The sequence below is a fragment of the Salmo trutta genome, chromosome 20 (assembly GCF_901001165.1).
Source record: "Salmo trutta chromosome 20, fSalTru1.1, whole genome shotgun sequence".
NCBI classification, from domain to species: domain Eukaryota; kingdom Metazoa; phylum Chordata; class Actinopteri; order Salmoniformes; family Salmonidae; genus Salmo; species Salmo trutta.
In genome coordinates this window covers 45,344,396-45,362,008 of record NC_042976.1, presented here as the reverse complement: position 1 = coordinate 45,362,008, position 17,613 = coordinate 45,344,396, and the positions used below count along the sequence as shown (strand labels likewise).

General features: G+C 46.7%; 1 protein-coding gene across 5 annotated transcripts in view; it reads left to right on the top strand.

Annotated features, from left to right (window-relative positions):
• Positions 1–17,613, top strand: part of hdac4 (histone deacetylase 4) — a 255,347-nt gene that overhangs the window by 132,627 nt on the left and 105,107 nt on the right. Inside the window, exon 1 of one of the 5 annotated variants that reach the window (XM_029703523.1) lies at positions 7,572–8,348. The exons of the other annotated variants lie outside the window; for them this stretch is intronic. Coding sequence (XP_029559383.1) covers positions 8,345–8,348 — 4 coding nt within the window. The 5' untranslated portion in view covers positions 7,572–8,344. Of the gene's footprint in view, positions 1–7,571; positions 8,349–17,613 lie in introns of those variants that run through there. 5 annotated transcript variants of the gene reach the window in all.

Here is a 17,613-nt window from a genome sequence, read left to right as displayed (position 1 = left end):
CGGTACCCCCTGTATATAGCCATTTTATATATATACCATTTTATATGCTTCTACTCTTGTACCCCTCTGATAGTGCTAGTGATGCTAACTATAGGGTCGTGGTTTTGATCCACATGATTTAAAGTGCGCTGGACTGGGCTAGCGAGCTAGCATAGCTAACGGCTAATGGCCCCCTCTCTACTGCAACCCCTCTTGATTACGCTAGTAGGGCATTACCATTGAAGGAGTGGTGGATGGAAAAGTAAAAGGGAGGGAGGGAGTCAGTAAAAATGGATGAGTTGAGCTCGTCATGCGCCCAAAAACTCAGACCGGCCGATTGTTTTTAAAACCAAGAAGGGGGCCATTGATGTCTAGCAAAAGGAAGGCCTTCAGTCTCCAACAATGTCTCTCTCGCACGCACGCATGCGTGTTCACACACACAGAAACACACACAGACTGAACCAAACCCAAACACTCTCTCTGCGAAAAGCAACGCTAGCTAGTAGCTAACGCTATACGTAATTCCTCAAACATTTCATTTAAAGTTTGCTCTATGTACAATTAACATTGTGGCATTAATCAAAGGGGCGACCACATCTTGCTCCGGCCCCGCTCGATGTAGCGTGTTTCACCGTGATGACCTGATTGTATGTCTGTCTCAGGCTCCTGCAGAAAGGGCTAACGTGTCTTGGCTAACTTGTAGAGAGAGGGGGAGAGAGAATGAAAGAGAGAGAGAGGGAGACGAGGTATTTTAAATAATATGTGTGTGCAGGGGAGAACAGGGCAGCAGGACAGGGTTGGTGGGTGGTCAGAGGTTTCTGCAAACTTAAATGTTCAGAACGTTGCGGATGGAAATGTCAGGAATAGTATTTAAGGCTGTTTGTTGTTCAGAACAAAGGCAAGTTGATTTGTTGTTGGTGTGTTGGTTTAGTTCAGTAATGGGTTAGAGGGCACAGTGCTTGTTAGCAGAGCAGAGGCAGGCAGGCAGCTTTAGTTGTGCATTTTGATTGTTATTCCTAGAATCCACAGGAGGCTGCAGAGGGGAGGATGGAAACCATGTGTTTGATGTATTTGATACCGTTCCACTCATTCCGCTCCAGTCATTACCACGAGCCCGTTCTCTCCAACCTCCCGTGCTTGAATCTGTCTATCTGTGTGTTAAGGTGTGTGTGGTTGTGTGTGTCTGTGTCTGCTTGTCCGTGTTTGTTTTTGTTTGTGTGTTTGTGTGTGCGTAGAAGCCCAATTGTGTGTCTGAATGAACGTCCTTTGTCTCGGTGTGGCCTTGTGCGCTGACATGAGAAGAAACAGCCATTCATGGCTGCAATTAGGTGCTGGGCATAAACTAACAAGCTAACAAACAACGCATCAACTTTGTTTTCAGGAATATAATAATTGCTCCTCCCTTCTAGCAAAGGGCCTCTGGCTGGCTCCCTGAAACACTAGCAAAAGGAAGGCCTTCAGTCTCCAACAATGTCTCTCTCGCACGCACGCATGCGTGTTCACACACACAGAAACACACACAGACTGAACCAAACCCCTCTGTCAGTTTCCAAACACTCTCTCTGCGAAAGGCAACGCTAGCTAGTAGCTAACGCTATATGTAATTCCTCAAACATTTCATTTAAAGTTTGCTCTATGTACAATTAACATTGTGGCATTAATCAAAGGGGCGACCACATCTTGCTCCGGGCCCCGCTCGATGTAGCGTGTTTCACCGTGATGACCTGATTGTATGTCTGTCTCAGGCTCCTGCAGAAAGGGCTAACGTGTCTTGGCTAACTTGTAGAGAGAGGGGGAGAGAGAATGAAAGAGAGAGAGAGAGGGAGACAAGGTATTATAAATAATATAAATCAATAATAAATTAGGGTGTATTTCACATATTTGGAGTCAGGCTAGTGTCTCGAAGGGAAAAGAGGAAAAAATTGTAGCAGAGGGAGGGGTGAAGTCGGAGTTGACGTTGTCCTCCCGAGCTTCTTGTTTTGGAGCGGACTCCCGACACATGACTTATTCATCATCCTCATCTGCCAGCCTGCCACGCGGATTCCTACACAGACTCACACTGCATCATTACGGCCGATGCATTATTTACCGCACACGTAGCACACTGTTCTGGCAGGTGTTTAGACGGCTCCCTCATGCCAGCAGACGGAGAACACAACCCAAAAACACCCCAGAGAAGGAGAGGAAAGTTAACAAACACACCTCACTGTCACTCTAGACTTCCTCCATAATAATGGAATGGAATTTGGAAGGTTGCTGGCTCATGAATATGCCTAATCGTCTCCATACCTTCCACGCCTAGGGAAGTTGACACTATTTCCGTCTCGTCAAGATGGCCCTCAATCCAGAGGTGGAAATAAAAACATATGAGTTTGTGTGCGCACAGAGGTCCATGTGGGTGTCTGCGTGTATGTCTGTGTGTGTGTGTGTGTGGGGGGCGGAGGTTAAAGGGAAAGAAACCAAACTTTGTTATGGGTTATATAAGCCACAAGTGGGCATGGCTGAATTTGTTATCAGAGATGGATAAAAAAAATATAAAAAAATTAATATGTTTTTTATGTGCACTTCCACCTAGGCATGCATGATTATCTATATACTTCCTTATGTTTGCTGTGTGTGTGTGTGTGTGTGTGTGTGTGTGTGTGTGTGTGTGTGTGTGTGTGTGTGTATATATATCTGAGTGTGAGGAGGGTTTTCCCCCCTGTGTTTTGGTCCATTGACAGTGTGGGCCATTAGGTGTTATTGACGTCAGGCACGTTAGAGCTCAAAGATAAGGTGGCCTAATCACATCCAGGTGTTTTGTGTGCAGGGGAGAGCAGAGCAGCAGGACAGGGTTGGTGGGTGGTCAGAGTATTCTGCAAACTGAAATGTTCAGAACGTTGCGGATGGAAATCTAAGGAATAGAGCTGACATGATTCCCTGTTCTACATAACATCATGTCGGTTGTCACGGTTGTCGTCGGTGAAGGAGGACCAAAACGCAGCAGGTATGTGCAGGCTCATCTTGATGTTTATTTAACTTTCCAAAATGAACGTACAAAAATAACCAAGAATGCGAAAACTAACGAACGAACAACAAACAGTCTGGCAAAGCCTAAGGCTAAACACAGAACAATCACCCACAAATACCAAACACAAACACACCCTACTATATGGGACTCTCAATCAAAGGCAGATAGACAACACCTGCCTTCAACTGAGAGTCCCAACCCCAATTAACCAAACATAGACATACACTCACTAGACTCCACATAGAAATACCTAAACATAAACCAAAACCCGGAATTACTAAATCAAACACCCTTTTAACAAAACACACCACCCTGAACCACATAAAACAAATACCCTCTGCCACGTCCTGACCAAACTACAAAACAATTAACCTTATACTGGCCAGGACGTGACAGTACCCCCCCCTTAAAGGTGCTACCCCGGAAGCACCTTAACAAAAAATAACCCCAAGCAACACCAAAAGAAAAATTCCCCTTTTCTAAAGGGAGGGAAGGGAGGGTGGCTGCCGTCAACGACGGCACTGTGCTACACCCCCCCTCCCCAACCCACCTATTTCTGGAGGTGGCTCCGGCTCAGGCCGTTCCAGGCTGTCTGGGCAGTCTGGCAGCTCGGGACAGTCTGGCAGCTCGGGACAGTCTGGGCAGTCTGGCAACTCGGGACAGTCTGGGCAGTCTGGCAACTCGGGACAGTCTGGGCAGTCTGGCTGCTCGGGACAGTCTGGGCAGTCTGGCAACTCGGGACAGTCTGGGCAGTCTGGCAAATCAGGACAGTCAGGGCAGTCTGGCCACTCCGGCAGTTCAGCGCAGTCTGGCCACTCCGGCAGTTCAGGGCAGTCTGGCCACTCCGGCAGTTCAGGGCAGTCTGGCCACTCCGGCAGTTCAGCGCAGTCTGGCCGCTCCGGCAGTTCAGCGCAGTCTGGCCGCTCCGGCATTTCAGGGCAGTCTGGCCGCTCCGGCAGTTCAGGGCAGTCTGGTCACTCCGGCAGTTCAGGGCAGTCTGGCCACTCCGGCAGTTCAGGGCAGTCTGGCCACTCCGGCAGTTCAGGGCAGTCTGGCCACTCCGGCAGTTCAGCGCAGTCTGGCCACTCCGGCAGTTCAGCGCAGTCTGGCCACTCCGGCAGTTCAGCGCAGTCTGGCCACTCCGGCAGTTCAGCGCAGTCTGGCCACTCCGGCAGTTCAGCGCAGTCTGGCCACTCCGGCGACTGTTGACTGGCGGGCAGCTCCGACGACTGTTGACTGGCGGGCAGCTCCGACGACTGTTGACTGGCGGGCAGCTCCGACGACTGTTGACTGGCGGGCAGCTCCGACGACTGTTGACTGGCGGGCAGCTCCGACGACTGTTGACTGGCGAGGCTGGGTTTACGCACTTGAAGGCTAGTGCGGGGAGCGGGAACAGGACGAGTCGGACTGGGTTGACGCACTTCCGGGTCCGCACGAGAGACAGGAGCTGGAAACCCAGGGCTATGGAGGCGCACAGTCGGTCTAGATCTTACCTCCTGCACAACCCGCCTTGGCTGGATGGAACTAGTAGCCCTGTACGAGCGGGGTGCTCGTACAGGGCAGACTGGGCTGTGCAGGGGCCTGATGGTAGCCGTGCGTAGAGCGGGAGTTGGGTAGCCTGGTCCTCGGAGGCGTACCGGCGACCAGATGCGCTGCGCAGGCATCCTCCTACCAGGCTGGATGCCCGCTCTAGCACGGCACCTGCGAGGGGCTGGAATAACTCGCACCGGACTGTGCGTGCGTATGGGTGAGATAGTGCGCTCCTCAGCGAAACATAGCGCTCTCCACCCCATACGCTCCTCCATATAACCATGGGTAGCTGGCTTCCGGCTCTTCTTACGCCTAGCCAAACTACCTGTGTGCCCCCCCAAAAAAATTATTGGGGGTGCCTCTCGTGCTTCTCCCTCAGCGCGTCTATGGCCTCGTACCACCGCCTCTCTGCCTTGGCTGCCTCAATTTCCCACTGCGGGCGGCGATAATCCCCAGCCTGATGCCAAGGTCCGGCCCCGTCCAGAATTTCCTCCCAAGTCCACTTCTCCCGCCAGTCCAACTCGAATTCCTTCTGCTCCTTCCTCTGCTGCTTGGTCCTTGAGTGGTGGGTGATTCTGTCACGGTTGTCGTCGGTGAAGGAGGACCAAAACGCAGCAGGTATGTGCAGGCTCATCTTGATGTTTATTTAACTTTCCAAAATGAACGTACAAAAATAACCAAGAATGCGAAAACTAACGAACGAACAACAAACAGTCTGGCAAAGCCTAAGGCTAAACACAGAACAATCACCCACAAATACCAAACACAAACACACCCTACTATATGGGACTCTCAATCAAAGGCAGATAGACAACACCTGCCTTCAACTGAGAGTCCCAACCCCAATTAACCAAACATAGACATACACTCACTAGACTCCACATAGAAATACCTAAACATAAACCAAAACCCGGAATTACTAAATCAAACACCCTTTTAACAAAACACACCACCCTGAACCACATAAAACAAATACCCTCTGCCACGTCCTGACCAAACTACAAAACAATTAACCTTATACTGGCCAGGACGTGACATCGGTTCTAAACAACACTTTTAAAAAAAATTATTATTTGTTGTATTTTATCCCCTTTTTCTCCCCCAATTTAGTGATATCCAATTACGATCTTGCCTCATCTCTGCAACTCCCCAACAGGCTCGGGAGAGGCGAAGGTCGAGTCATGCGTCCTCCGAAACATGACCCGCCAAACCGCGCCTCTTAACACCCGCCCGCTTAACCCGGAAGCCAGCTGCACCAATGTGTCGGAGGAAACACCGTTCAAGTGACGACCGAAGTCAGCCTGCAGGCTCCCAGCCCACCACAAGGAATCGCTAGAGTGCGATGAGCCAAGTAAAGCATCCCAGGCCAAACCTTCCACTAACCCGGACGATGCTGGGCCAATTGTGCGTTGCCCTATGGGACTCTCGGTCACGGCCGGTTGTAACACAGCCTGGGAATGAACCCGGGTCTGTAGTGATTCCTCAAGCACTGCGATGCAGTGCCTTGGACCCCTGTACCACTCTGGAGGCCCTTACACAAAACGTTTCTATCCGAAAGGACCTCGGAACTTCTATCCAGTCAACCAGAGGAGGAACGCTGTCCAACTATAGGTTTGTATTTCCTGGGCCAGTATTCATAAAGAGTCTCAGAATAGGAAAGCTGAACTCGGATCAGTTTAGCCTTTCAGACCATAGTTAATAGGATTATATGGACAGGGACAACCTGATCCTAGCTCAGCGGGCCTACTCTGAAATGCCTTGTGAATATGGGCCCTGGTTTGTGAAAAACCTCTTGAGACATATCCCGCTGATAATAATATGTGAGGGCTGCTATTGATACATTTAGTGCATTGATCACAGAGGAGTAAACGCTACATTGATCTTCTCAGTGGAACAGTGTGTCCAATGTCTCCCCGTTACCTCTCACAGACACGCGGTACATACTCACACTCACGATGCACACACACGGCCGCATAATCACATGGGAAAGCATGTATATGACTGACTAATCTTGTGTGTGGGTGTGCAGTGCGTGGACATTAAGCGTGTGTGTGCATGTACAGTGTGTGTGTACTTGCGTGTGTATGCATGCATAGGTGCGCACATATCCATATGTATATTTCAATGATCTATAGCAGTAGACAGGGTACTCTTCAAAGTCATATCCACGTTACAGTTACCAGAGAGAGATCGAGTAGAGGAGGCCATTAGGCAAAGCAATGCACAGCCAGAGATGTTGATGGCATTAGCAACAGCTGGCTGTTGACTGTGAAGAGACATGCATGAGTGGGAAAGCCAACCAGATGCTGCCCAAAGGAAAGGTTTTGGCAAATCTTTCTCTTCTCTCCGATCTATCCGTCAGCTAGTCCAGCGAATGAACTCATGCTATAGAGGGGTGGAGAGAGATCCCGAGGGAGGGAAAGGGAGAATGCGAGAGGGGGGTGATTGTACCGTTCAGGGATACACTCTGCGAAAAAGGGTTCCAAAAGGGTTCTTCAGCTGTCCCCATAGGAGAACCAATTTTGCTTCCAGGTAGAACTCTACCTGCAACCAAAAAGGGTTCTTCAAAGGGTTATGCTATGGGGACGGCCAAAGAACCCTTTTAGGTTCTAGATAGCAAAACATTTTCTAAGAAGAAGGAGAGAGAGAAAGTGAGAACTTGAGATAGGTAGGAGAGAGAGATTAAGTAAGATAGATGTAGGGAGACAGAAGGGATAGATAGAGAAAGAGACTGTTAGAGGGAAGGGATAGAAAAGGAAAAAGATAGTGATGGAGAGAGGGAATTGATAGATGGATAGAGAATTAGAGATGGAGAGAGAAATGAGGCAATCTAATTGTGGCGTCTGGCTGCGCCACCCCGCCACAGTGACTTGCTAATCTGTAAATCTTCTCTCGAGCACTTTCCCTGTAGACCAGAGCCTGCTGCGCACTGACTGGCCATATAGCAGTCTGGAATCACACCCAACCCATGTGGACTTAATGAGAGAGGGATATGGAGGGGGAGGGAGAGGGAGGGAGGGAGAGAGGGGGGGGAGAGAGAGAGGGGGAGGCTGGGAAGGAGATTGGGAAGAGAGGGAAGAAAACAAAAAGGAAAGGTATGGAGATGGAGGGATGAGGAAGGGATGGAGAACAGGTGAAATGGAAAAGGAGAGCATTATCGATGGCGGTATCTGAGCAGACATGCGCGAGATAGGGAGGAATGACGGAGGACAAGAAGACTGACAAAGGAGGTATAGGAAAAGAGGTAGACATGAACAGAAGTATAGAGAGAGGGACATAGAAGAACACAGAAGTAAATGGGTGAAAAAGAAGAGGGGGAAAGGAGGGGGAGAGTGACAGATGTAGAGAGAGTTCAAATATGGAAAGGAGAGAGTTAGAGAGAAAGAAAAGAATGAGGAAGATGGATATAGACAGTGAGAAGCAGAGTTCCCCACAGTAGGTCTGTCCCTTCTGTAAAAATCAGCCTGTTCAAGGAGGGAGGGAGGGAGAGGGGGAGAGAGGCGCACAAACACTCAGCATGCCTAAAACTGCCCTCTGATGTCACCAGCCCCTGGAGAGGGAAAGAGGGGAGGGGACCAGTGAGATGACTGAACGAGCGAGAGACACAGCCAGAGGGCGAGAGCAAACAGAGCGGAGTGAGAGAAGGAGAGCGACAGAGAGAGAAAACAGAGAGGTGGCGACTGAGAGCACTGTACCGGCGTCTGCTGTGGACTTGAGGCGGTGTTTTACGGCGTGTGGTGTGTCAGCGGTGGAGAGTTTAGCTCTGGTTCAGTGAGGCTGATCAAGCGATCGCGTTGGCCACACACCATCTGGACAGCACAACTGATGGGTGAGCGAGGAGCTCTGCGCTGTACAGTGTGTACCCAGTCCTCTGTATGTGTGTGTGTGTGTGTGTGTGTGTGTGCTTGCCTGTTTGGGGTTGTCTGTGGCTGTTGGTGTTGGTGTGTGTGTGTGGGGACAGGCTGAGTAGACTGTGTGTTTGTTGAATGGTGGTGATGTGTTATCGCACACTCTGCTCTGCAGCCTTGAGCACTCAATGGAGCAGATGGCTGTGGCCACTACCTACTACTGAGCGCCGTGGATGTGTGGGTTCTGTGTGTTCTTATGTGAGAGAGCAAGTGTGTGTGTGTGTGTTTGTGTGTATCTTGTGTGTATTTGTGTTAGCGTAACTTCTTCATATTTTGGGGAATTATGTGTGTCACGTAATCTTGAAATTGTGTACCGCGCGGACTGGGAAGTGTTTAGTGGGTAGTGTTGGTGTCTTGTGTTTTTGTGAATGCTTCTGTGTGCCGCATAAATTGTGTGTGTGTGTGTGTGTTCCACTTCACTGTGTCCTGGCGCAGAGTGTCTGCCCTGCACCACATGGCGAGAGAAGGGGAGGGAGAGGGAGAGACGGGGAGCGAAAGAAAGGGACAGGGAGAGAGAAGCAGAGCAGCGTGTGAAACACACAGATGGAGAGAAACTAAATGGAGAGAAGAACATGAGACAGGGAAGGGAGGAATAGAGGAAGGATGATGTTGAGGCTTTGGCTGAAAGAGGAGTGCAACACGACTTTTCCCTTGGCATTACGCTGTCTGATGTTTTAAAAGCCTTACATTGATTTATTTGACCTATGACTCTAAACTGCCTGTTAGCTGACTGGCAGATGGAGTGGGGTCGAGTGTGAGTTCGGTTGGATTCAGTTTGTGGTTGAGTGAGATTAGGTGGAGCGTAGCGCCTCGTGTAAAACCAGTGATACGTTACAGTAATAAGGAGCCTAAGGGCTGAGTCGGGTATGTTTGACTGTGGGTTTATCCCCTGTGTGTGGAACCTCTGTGATCACTGTGTTTACATACCGTGCATACAGGTAGAGGTGGGCGGGAGAGAGAGAGAGGATAGGAGAAGAAAAGAGGTAGAGGGGTGTAAAGAAGGGAGGGAAGGGAGATGGCTTGAGAAAGGAGAGAGTGGTAGTGAGAGGTGGGAGAGAGTAGGAGAGAGAGAGTGGGAGGTGGGAGAGAGAGAGAGGAGAGAGAGAGAGGCAGCATACACTCTTGGACAAATGTAACATGTATGCACAAAAAGGACACACAAACACACTATTCTCAGCCACCAACCATGTGCTCTCTGACCGTAACCACAAACACTCCACCACAAACGCAACCCACTGGACCCAACGACAAAAAAACGATTGGTCCGTCCACCTACTGTACTCCCCTCTTTCCCCTCCAGCCAACCAGTTGCCTCGCTCCAGGGGTCTTCAGGGAACCTCTTTCCCCTCTAAAGCATCTGTGTGGGTCCTTGGTGCCGTGATATAATGGTAATCCTTAATCCCTACTGTGGGGGGGGGGGGGATACCAGTCCAGTAGCTTCTGTGGTTTAACCTGCGCTATAAATATATCCGATTTCTATGATCTTTCCCATGATCCTTGATGTGTTTGTTGATTGAGGCCACTTGGAGTAGGCGGAGCTTGCCCCCTAGACTCTTCTGATCTAAGGTCAGTTTTGTGTCACTGTTTCTTAACATAGTCTCCCAGCCAAGTTTTATGTGGTACCGTCCTCTGTAGTACACCCGATAGTGCTTCCACGCTCTTTGTCTCTCTTTCACACACACACACACACACACACAGATACACACACACACACACACACAGGGATGCTTATTTGTGAGGGTGTTTGTGTGCATCTACGTTTGATTATATATGTATTTGTTTATTTGGATTGGTTACAGGACACTGATATAAGCAACAGAACACTGATACACTACTAGAAATGATACAAACAATACAACAACACAAATATTTGTGTTTAGTGTGTTTGTGTGCGTGTCCCCTCACAGTCCACACCGTTCCACGAGATGTCGTTTTTTTTAAAGGACATTTTTACTGTTTGCTTGAGTCATTGGAAATTGGAAGGAAGTTCCTTGCTGATCAAGGCTCTGTATAATACTGTGCGTTGACGTGAATTCGTTTTGGACTTGGGGATTGTGAAGAGACCACTGGTGGAGTGTCTTGTGGGGTATGGGTGTCTGAGCTGAACGTTATCAAAGAATCGGAAATGTTGATCACAGTAAAAACTAGAAGAGGTACAGTTCATCTCAACCCTCAACCAGGACTATCATGCATGTCGTTGTTACAGTAGTTCTGTGTGTGCAGTTAAGGGCATACCGCTCTGTTTTGAGCCAGCTGCAGCTTTGCTAGGTCTTTCTTTGTTGCATTTGACCATGTTAGCGGACAGTAATCAAGATGGGACAAAACCAGAGCCTGAGCATCTAGTTGATGTTTTTTTCCCGGTTTTTTTTCTTAATTTTTGGGGTCAAAAACGCAGAATGTCTTTTATTAACAGACACACCCCTCCCCATGTTCACAACAACTTTGTTGATATGACTTGACCGTGATAACTGACCATCCAATGTTATCCCCAGGAGTTCAGCTTCCTCAATGGTCACACTCTTTATGCACCGCTCCAGTTGAGGTTTACATCTTAAATAATGTTCTGAACCAAATACAATGCTTTTGGTTTTAGATATATTTAAGATACGTTTATTATTAATTACCCAATCTGGTACGGACTGTAACTCCTTATTTAAAATGTCAGCGATATGTCTGTGTGCCTGCTCAGATGTGTCTGTGTGCCTGCTCAGATGTGTCTGTGTGCCTGCTCAGATGTGTCTGTGTGCCTGCTCAGATGTGTCTGTGTGCCTGCTCAGATGTGTCTGTGTGCCTGCTCAGATGTGTCTGTGTGCCTGCTCAAATGTGTCTGTGTGCCTGCTCAGATGTGTCTGTGTGCCTGCTCAAATGTGTCTGTGTGCCTGCTCAGATGTGTCTGTGTGCCTGCTCAAATGTGTCTGTGTGCCTGCTCAGATGTGTCTGTGTGCCTGCTCAAATGTGTCTGTGTGCCTGCTCAGATGTGTCTGTGTGCCTGCTCAGATGTGTCTGTGTGCCTGCTCAGATGTGTCTGTGTGTGTGCCTCAGATGTGTCTGTGTGCGTGCCTCAGATGTGTCTGTGCGTGCGCGTGTGTGGGCCATGTCGTGTGGGAGCGTTTAACCAGAAATGCAACGATTACAGAGCGAACGACGACTCCTGTTAGCTGGCCTAATTGCTTCCTAGCGGCGTTTCAGTGACAGCGCTATACATTAGGCTTCATTTACTGTCAACATGTCATGTTTAAACGTAGCCGTCAGAGATTGCACTTTGTACTGCCTATCTAGGAGGGAGTTTGGTATACGCTGTGCTAGTGGATGGAAAGGTTGCGTTTTGTGTGGCATTTGATTTGAGTGGCCAGTGTACGTGTGTTAGCCTGAGTTAAAAAAAAGGATAAAGATGTATTGTCATATGCGCCGGATAGGTGCAGTGAAATGTGTTGTTTTACAGGGTCAGCCATAGTAGTACGGAGCACCTGGAGCAAATGAGGGTTAAGTGCCTTGCTCAAGGGAACATCGACAGATTTTTCACCTTGTCGGCTCGGGTATTCAAACCAGCGACCTTTCGGTTACTGGCCCAAACGCTCTAACCGCTAGGCTACCTGCCGCCCTTATAAAATAATCGTAACAATTGTTAAAAGCACGTGCTGGTCACCCACAAAACCAGCATCAAGTCACATTATGCTGGCTTGCAAAGTGATGTCTTCCCATTGGAATCCACCCAGAGTGGGGATATCCAACCACTGGAACTTTTATTCACCCACAATCTGCATTCAGAATGAAGCAGCTTGGTGTGTGTTTGTGTGCGCGTACTTAAACGTGCGTCTGTGTGCGCGCCTGCGTGTTTTGGGTGGCATTCAATTTGAGTGGCCAGTGTATGTTTTCAGTGTACAGTGAGGGAAAAAAGTATTTGATCCCCTGCTGATTTTGTACGTTTGCCCACTGACAAAGAAATAATCAGTCTATAATTTTAATGGTAGGTTTATTTGAACAGTGAGAGATAGAATAACAAAAAAATCCAGAAAAACGCATGTCAAAAATTGTATAAATTGATTTGCATTTTAATGAGGGAAATAAGTATTTGACCCCTCTGCAAAACATGACTTAGTACTTGGTGGCAAAACCCTTGTTGGCAATCACAGAGGTTAGACGTTTCTTGTAGTTGGCCACCAGGTTTGCACACATCTCAGGAGGGATTTTGTCCCACTCCTCTTTGCAGATCTTCTCCAAGTCATTAAGGTTTCGAGGCTGACGTTTGGCAACTCGAACCTTCAGCTCCCACCACAGATTTTCTATGGGATTAAGGCCTGGAGACTGGCTAGGCCACTCCAGGACCTTAATGTGCTTCTTCTTGAGCCACTCCTTTGTTGCCTTGGCCGTGTGTTTTGGGTCATTGTCGTTCTGGAATACCCATCCACGACCCATTTTCAATGCCCTGGCTGAGGGAAGGAGATTCTCACCCAAGATTTGACGGTACGTGGCCCCGTCCATCGTCCCTTTGATGCGGTGAAGTTGTCCTGTCCCCTTAGCAGAAAAACACCCCCAAAGCATAATGTTTCCACCTCCATGTTTGACGGTGGGGATGGTGTTCTTGGGGTCATAGGCAGCATTTCTCCTCCTCCAAACACGGCGAGTTGAGTTGATGCCATTTTGGTCTCATCTGACCACAACACTTTCACCCAGTTGTCCTCTGAATCATTCAGATGTTCATTGGCAAACTTCAGACGGTTATGTATATGTGCTTTCTTGAGCAGGGGGACCTTGCTGGCGCTGCAGGATTTCAGTCCTTCACGGCGTAGTGTGTTCCCAATTGTTTTCTTGGTGACTATGGTCCCAGCTACCTTGAGATCATTGACAAGATCCTCTCGTGTAGTTCTGGGCTGATTCCTCACCGTTCTCATGATCATTACAACTCCACGAGGTGAGATCTTGCATGGAGCCCCAGGCCGAGGGAGATTGACAGTTATTTTGTTTCTTCCATTTGCAAATAATCGCACCAATTGTTGTCACCTTCTCACCAAGCTGCTTGGTGATGGTCTTGTAGCCCATTCCAGCCTCGTGTAGGTCTACAATCTTGTCCCTGACATCCTTGGAGAGCTCTTTGGTCTTGGCCATGGTGGAGAGTTTGGAATCTGATTGATTGCTTCTGTGGACAGGTGTCTTTTAATCAGGTAACAAGCTGAGATTAGGAGCACTCCCTTTAAGAGTGTGCTCCTAATCTCAGCTCGTTACCTGTATAAAAGACACCTGGGAGCCAGAAATCTTTCTGATTGAGAGGAGGTCAAATACTTATTTCCCTCATTAAAATGCAAATCAATTTATAACATTTTTGACATGCGTTTTTTCTGGATTTTTTTGTTGTTATTCTGTCTCTCACTGTTCAAATAAACCTACCATTAAAATTATAGACTGATCATTTCTTTGTCAGTGGGCAAACGTACAAAATCAGCAGGGGATCAAGTACTTTTTTCCCTCACTGTATGCCTTTCCCTCATACAATGCTCTGTGCAATTCACCACTTGCGTCCTCGGGTCCTTCTCAATAGTCTACAATGGCTTCTCGTCTGATCTGAAAATACAGGCCAGGTGAAAGCAATATGGAGAAAATGTACTGATACTCTGCTTCCATCTTTCCAGTTCTTTCATGCCGACGCAGCGAGAGGAAAAGGTGACTAGAAAAGGACGCCACCGTGCGCTATCGAGACGCAGCCCGTTAGCCTGTTAGCTTGTTTCGCTAAACCCAAGCCTCTAGCCCATAAAGCTCTCTTTGGCGTTCTATTGTGGTAGCGTGGTTAGCCCCTGAGTGTCCTGGTTCTTTAGCAGTGATTACACTGGCTCTCTCTGTGGCTCTCGCTGGCCCCTACAGTGGGAGAATGAGTGGCTGTAATTGGGTATTCATTCCCTGGGCCCTGGCCTTAGCACCGCCAGCCATTGATTGCCGCGCCTCTCCTCTACTGCACTTGTATTAATGGGATGAGTTTGGATGGAGCCAGCTAGCTACTGCCACTCGTAACACGAACACTCCTCTCCAGTTCCACAGTGGCATAACAGATGCATTTTCTCTGCTTTACTCTGCGTTATGGGGGGGGTGCACTTCTGTGTGTGTAGATCCTGGCCTGGAAATTGCCGGCCGCAGGGTGGAAGAAGTGACGGAGCACGTGGCGGCCGTGTCTCCTGTAAACGAGAGCAGTGTTTAGTCTGAGGTGAACCCCTTCTTTGGCCAGCACGGTAGAGCAGGCATTCTGGGTATGAAAGGACCCATTTACATTTAAGTCATTTACAAATTGGTGCATTCACCTTATGATATCCAGTGGAACAACCACTTTACAATAGTGCATCTAAATCTTTTAGGGGGGGGGGGGGGGTTAGGATTACTTTATCCTATCCCAGGTATTCCTTAAAGAGGTGGGGTTTCAGGTGTCTCCGGAAGGTGGTGATTGACTCCGCTGTCCTGGCGTCGTGAGGGAGCTCGCCCAAAGATCTGTGGCTGTGCACGGCTGCAGACTATACTCAAGGAAGAGGTCTTAGAGGCAGGCACCATGAGCTACTCCTATGAGCACCAGATGTTGAAAATATATTTCTGGTCAAAAAAGAAGTTGAAAATAGGTACTTTTGGTTGAAAATATATTGAAAATACATTTTTTTATTTTATTATTGTGCTAATTGGACCACACTTGAGTGTAGAGGGAGAGTTAGTTCTAATGTGATGTAAATACATATTGTATGCACGGAATACCTACTGTTGATCGAATAGATAACTAAAACGTTAAATGCACTTATTTGACAAGAGGGATAGTGTTGACATGGGCCTGTTAAAAAACAACCTTCCTTGCTTCCTTCCTTGAAGTTATCGCAGATCTTTCGAGGTTGTTGAGTGTATTTGTAGAGTGGAAGGAATGATACATTCCAAAGGTATTTGAACAAGGCCCTGGTGCCCAGCATATAAAGAGGGGAATTATGATCAGTCTACTGATGCCTTGCACTTGGGCTTCAACAAATCCCTTGAAAAGCATAGTTGTTATAGTATTCGCCGTTTTAAAAGGACATATTTGTAACGTAGACACAGGGAGTCAGGAAGCAGATACAGTTAGTATGGTTAGTACGAACATGGAACCATAACAAAACAAGAGAAGCATCTGACATGGAAACACAAGCAATACGACCTGATGATTGATAACAAAAGATTGCTATATAAAGGGTTAATAAAACATATCCAGATCTGATCTATAGAGCTCATATTTAGGGTACATTTAACAGATCAAATCATGTAGTTGTGGGTCATATCATAACTGTTTTGTAACTCATTAACAACCATCCTACACATGACAATTAAGTTGGCCGTACTGGTCTATAACGCACAGATGACGGGTCTATGTATGAATTCCATGCAGTCAATGTAATGCCATTTCTATTTTACCATTCATAAACCATTTATAAAGCATTTATAAACATATCAAAAACGTATCAAAAATAGTACGGAAACAACTAGGGTGGGCAGTATACCGTATAGGCCTATGCCGTATACCGTGGTGTATTGAAATACCCACAGTATGATTTTCAATACCGTCCATACCTTTCAAACGGTTTTAGCTTGTTTTTACATAAATGTGAATTTTTGCTTTTTAAAGGAAAACTCCACCCAAAAACTTGATACAGGCTGTATTTCTGTATTTTGAAAGTTATATTTCTTGAAAACTTGATTGTTGACATGCAAAACATTTTTGGACTATATCGACAATGGACTAATGAAACAAATACTAAAAGATAGTATTCTGTCCACAGAAGCAAATCTCCAGCTCAGGGCTCCACCCTTTATACAAAGGGTTTGCTAATTTGCTAGCTAATTGGGTAACTTGAAAGATCAAAATTATTGGTTACAGCAGAGACCTGGATCAACATCCCTGCTGTCTAATATTTGTTTTGTGGGTGCAGCAAACTGTGAGTAGCCTTTTGAGATAGTTGTATAACCTTGAGCTGGGTTGTCTGTCCTTGCAATTCGTTTAGCTAGCATCCGCTATGGGTATTCGCTAGTACTTTGTTAACATTTATTAGCATTTTTTTTTAATATGTTTTTTAACCTTTGGTAAGAAATATCTTCCCTTGTGTGCACTGCCGGTAATACCGTATACCCCTGTATGGTACAGGAACAATATGAAGGTATGAAAATCTGGATACCGCCCAGCCCTAGACACAACACAGAATGCTAAAGGAAAATATGAACATTTTATTTAGATCTTCCAGATGGAAGTTAGCTAGCACAGAAAACTAATGCTGAGGGCATTGCCAAAGATTCCTACTATTAAAAATGTTCAATATTACTTTTCTTGAAGGGATTTATCAAAGATGTATATTCAAAGCATTCAAATTAAATTCCCCATTTCAGACTAGCACAGTGTGTTAAAGCTAGCTAGCATTTTGATAATGTAGCAGGCTAGCTAGCTCGCTAGCAGCTAGCTAAGCCCCTGGCAATGTCAACACGTTTTCCAACTCGGTCAATAAAAGTAGCAAAATCATAAAACTCATGAAATGTTTAGTTGACAATGGTAGCTATCTCACTATTTTAAGACCTACATTGTACTTTTGCATGTTACGAACCTCTAACAACATGACAAAATAAGAGACAGAAACATGACATTCTTTCCATTTTGGCTGCACAGAACGAGAGTGTGAGAGGTGAGAGGTCAGTGAAATGTTACTTCCTGGTAACCTCTCGCTTCTACAAAAAATGTAATAAAAAATAAAACGAATTAAACATTTAGTTTACCTTTTTGTTCACTATTCCATGACTGACATTGTTTGTTTGCATATTTAAAATAACAAAAATAGCTAAGAAGCCTCAAGAACACTGGGCTGTTAACCAGATGTGATCTCTCACTGACCTTTCACGTCTCCTCTGCAGTCAAAACAAAGGCAACTGGTTTCTGTTTTCTGTTCATAATGTGCAAAAGTACAATGGAAATAGTGAAATGCTAAATGTTATATGAATTTTATTACGATTTTGTAACATTTATTGAATGAGTTCTAAAAAGTGTTGACATTGTGAGAGGGGCTTAGCTAGTAGATGCAACATTAGTGGGTAATGGGTAATGCTAGCTATCTTACCACCCTGTGTTAATATGTTTTGCTCACTAAAATATTTATTCCTATGAGTCTGAAATGGAGAATTGAATTTGAATGGTTTGAATATAAATCCTTG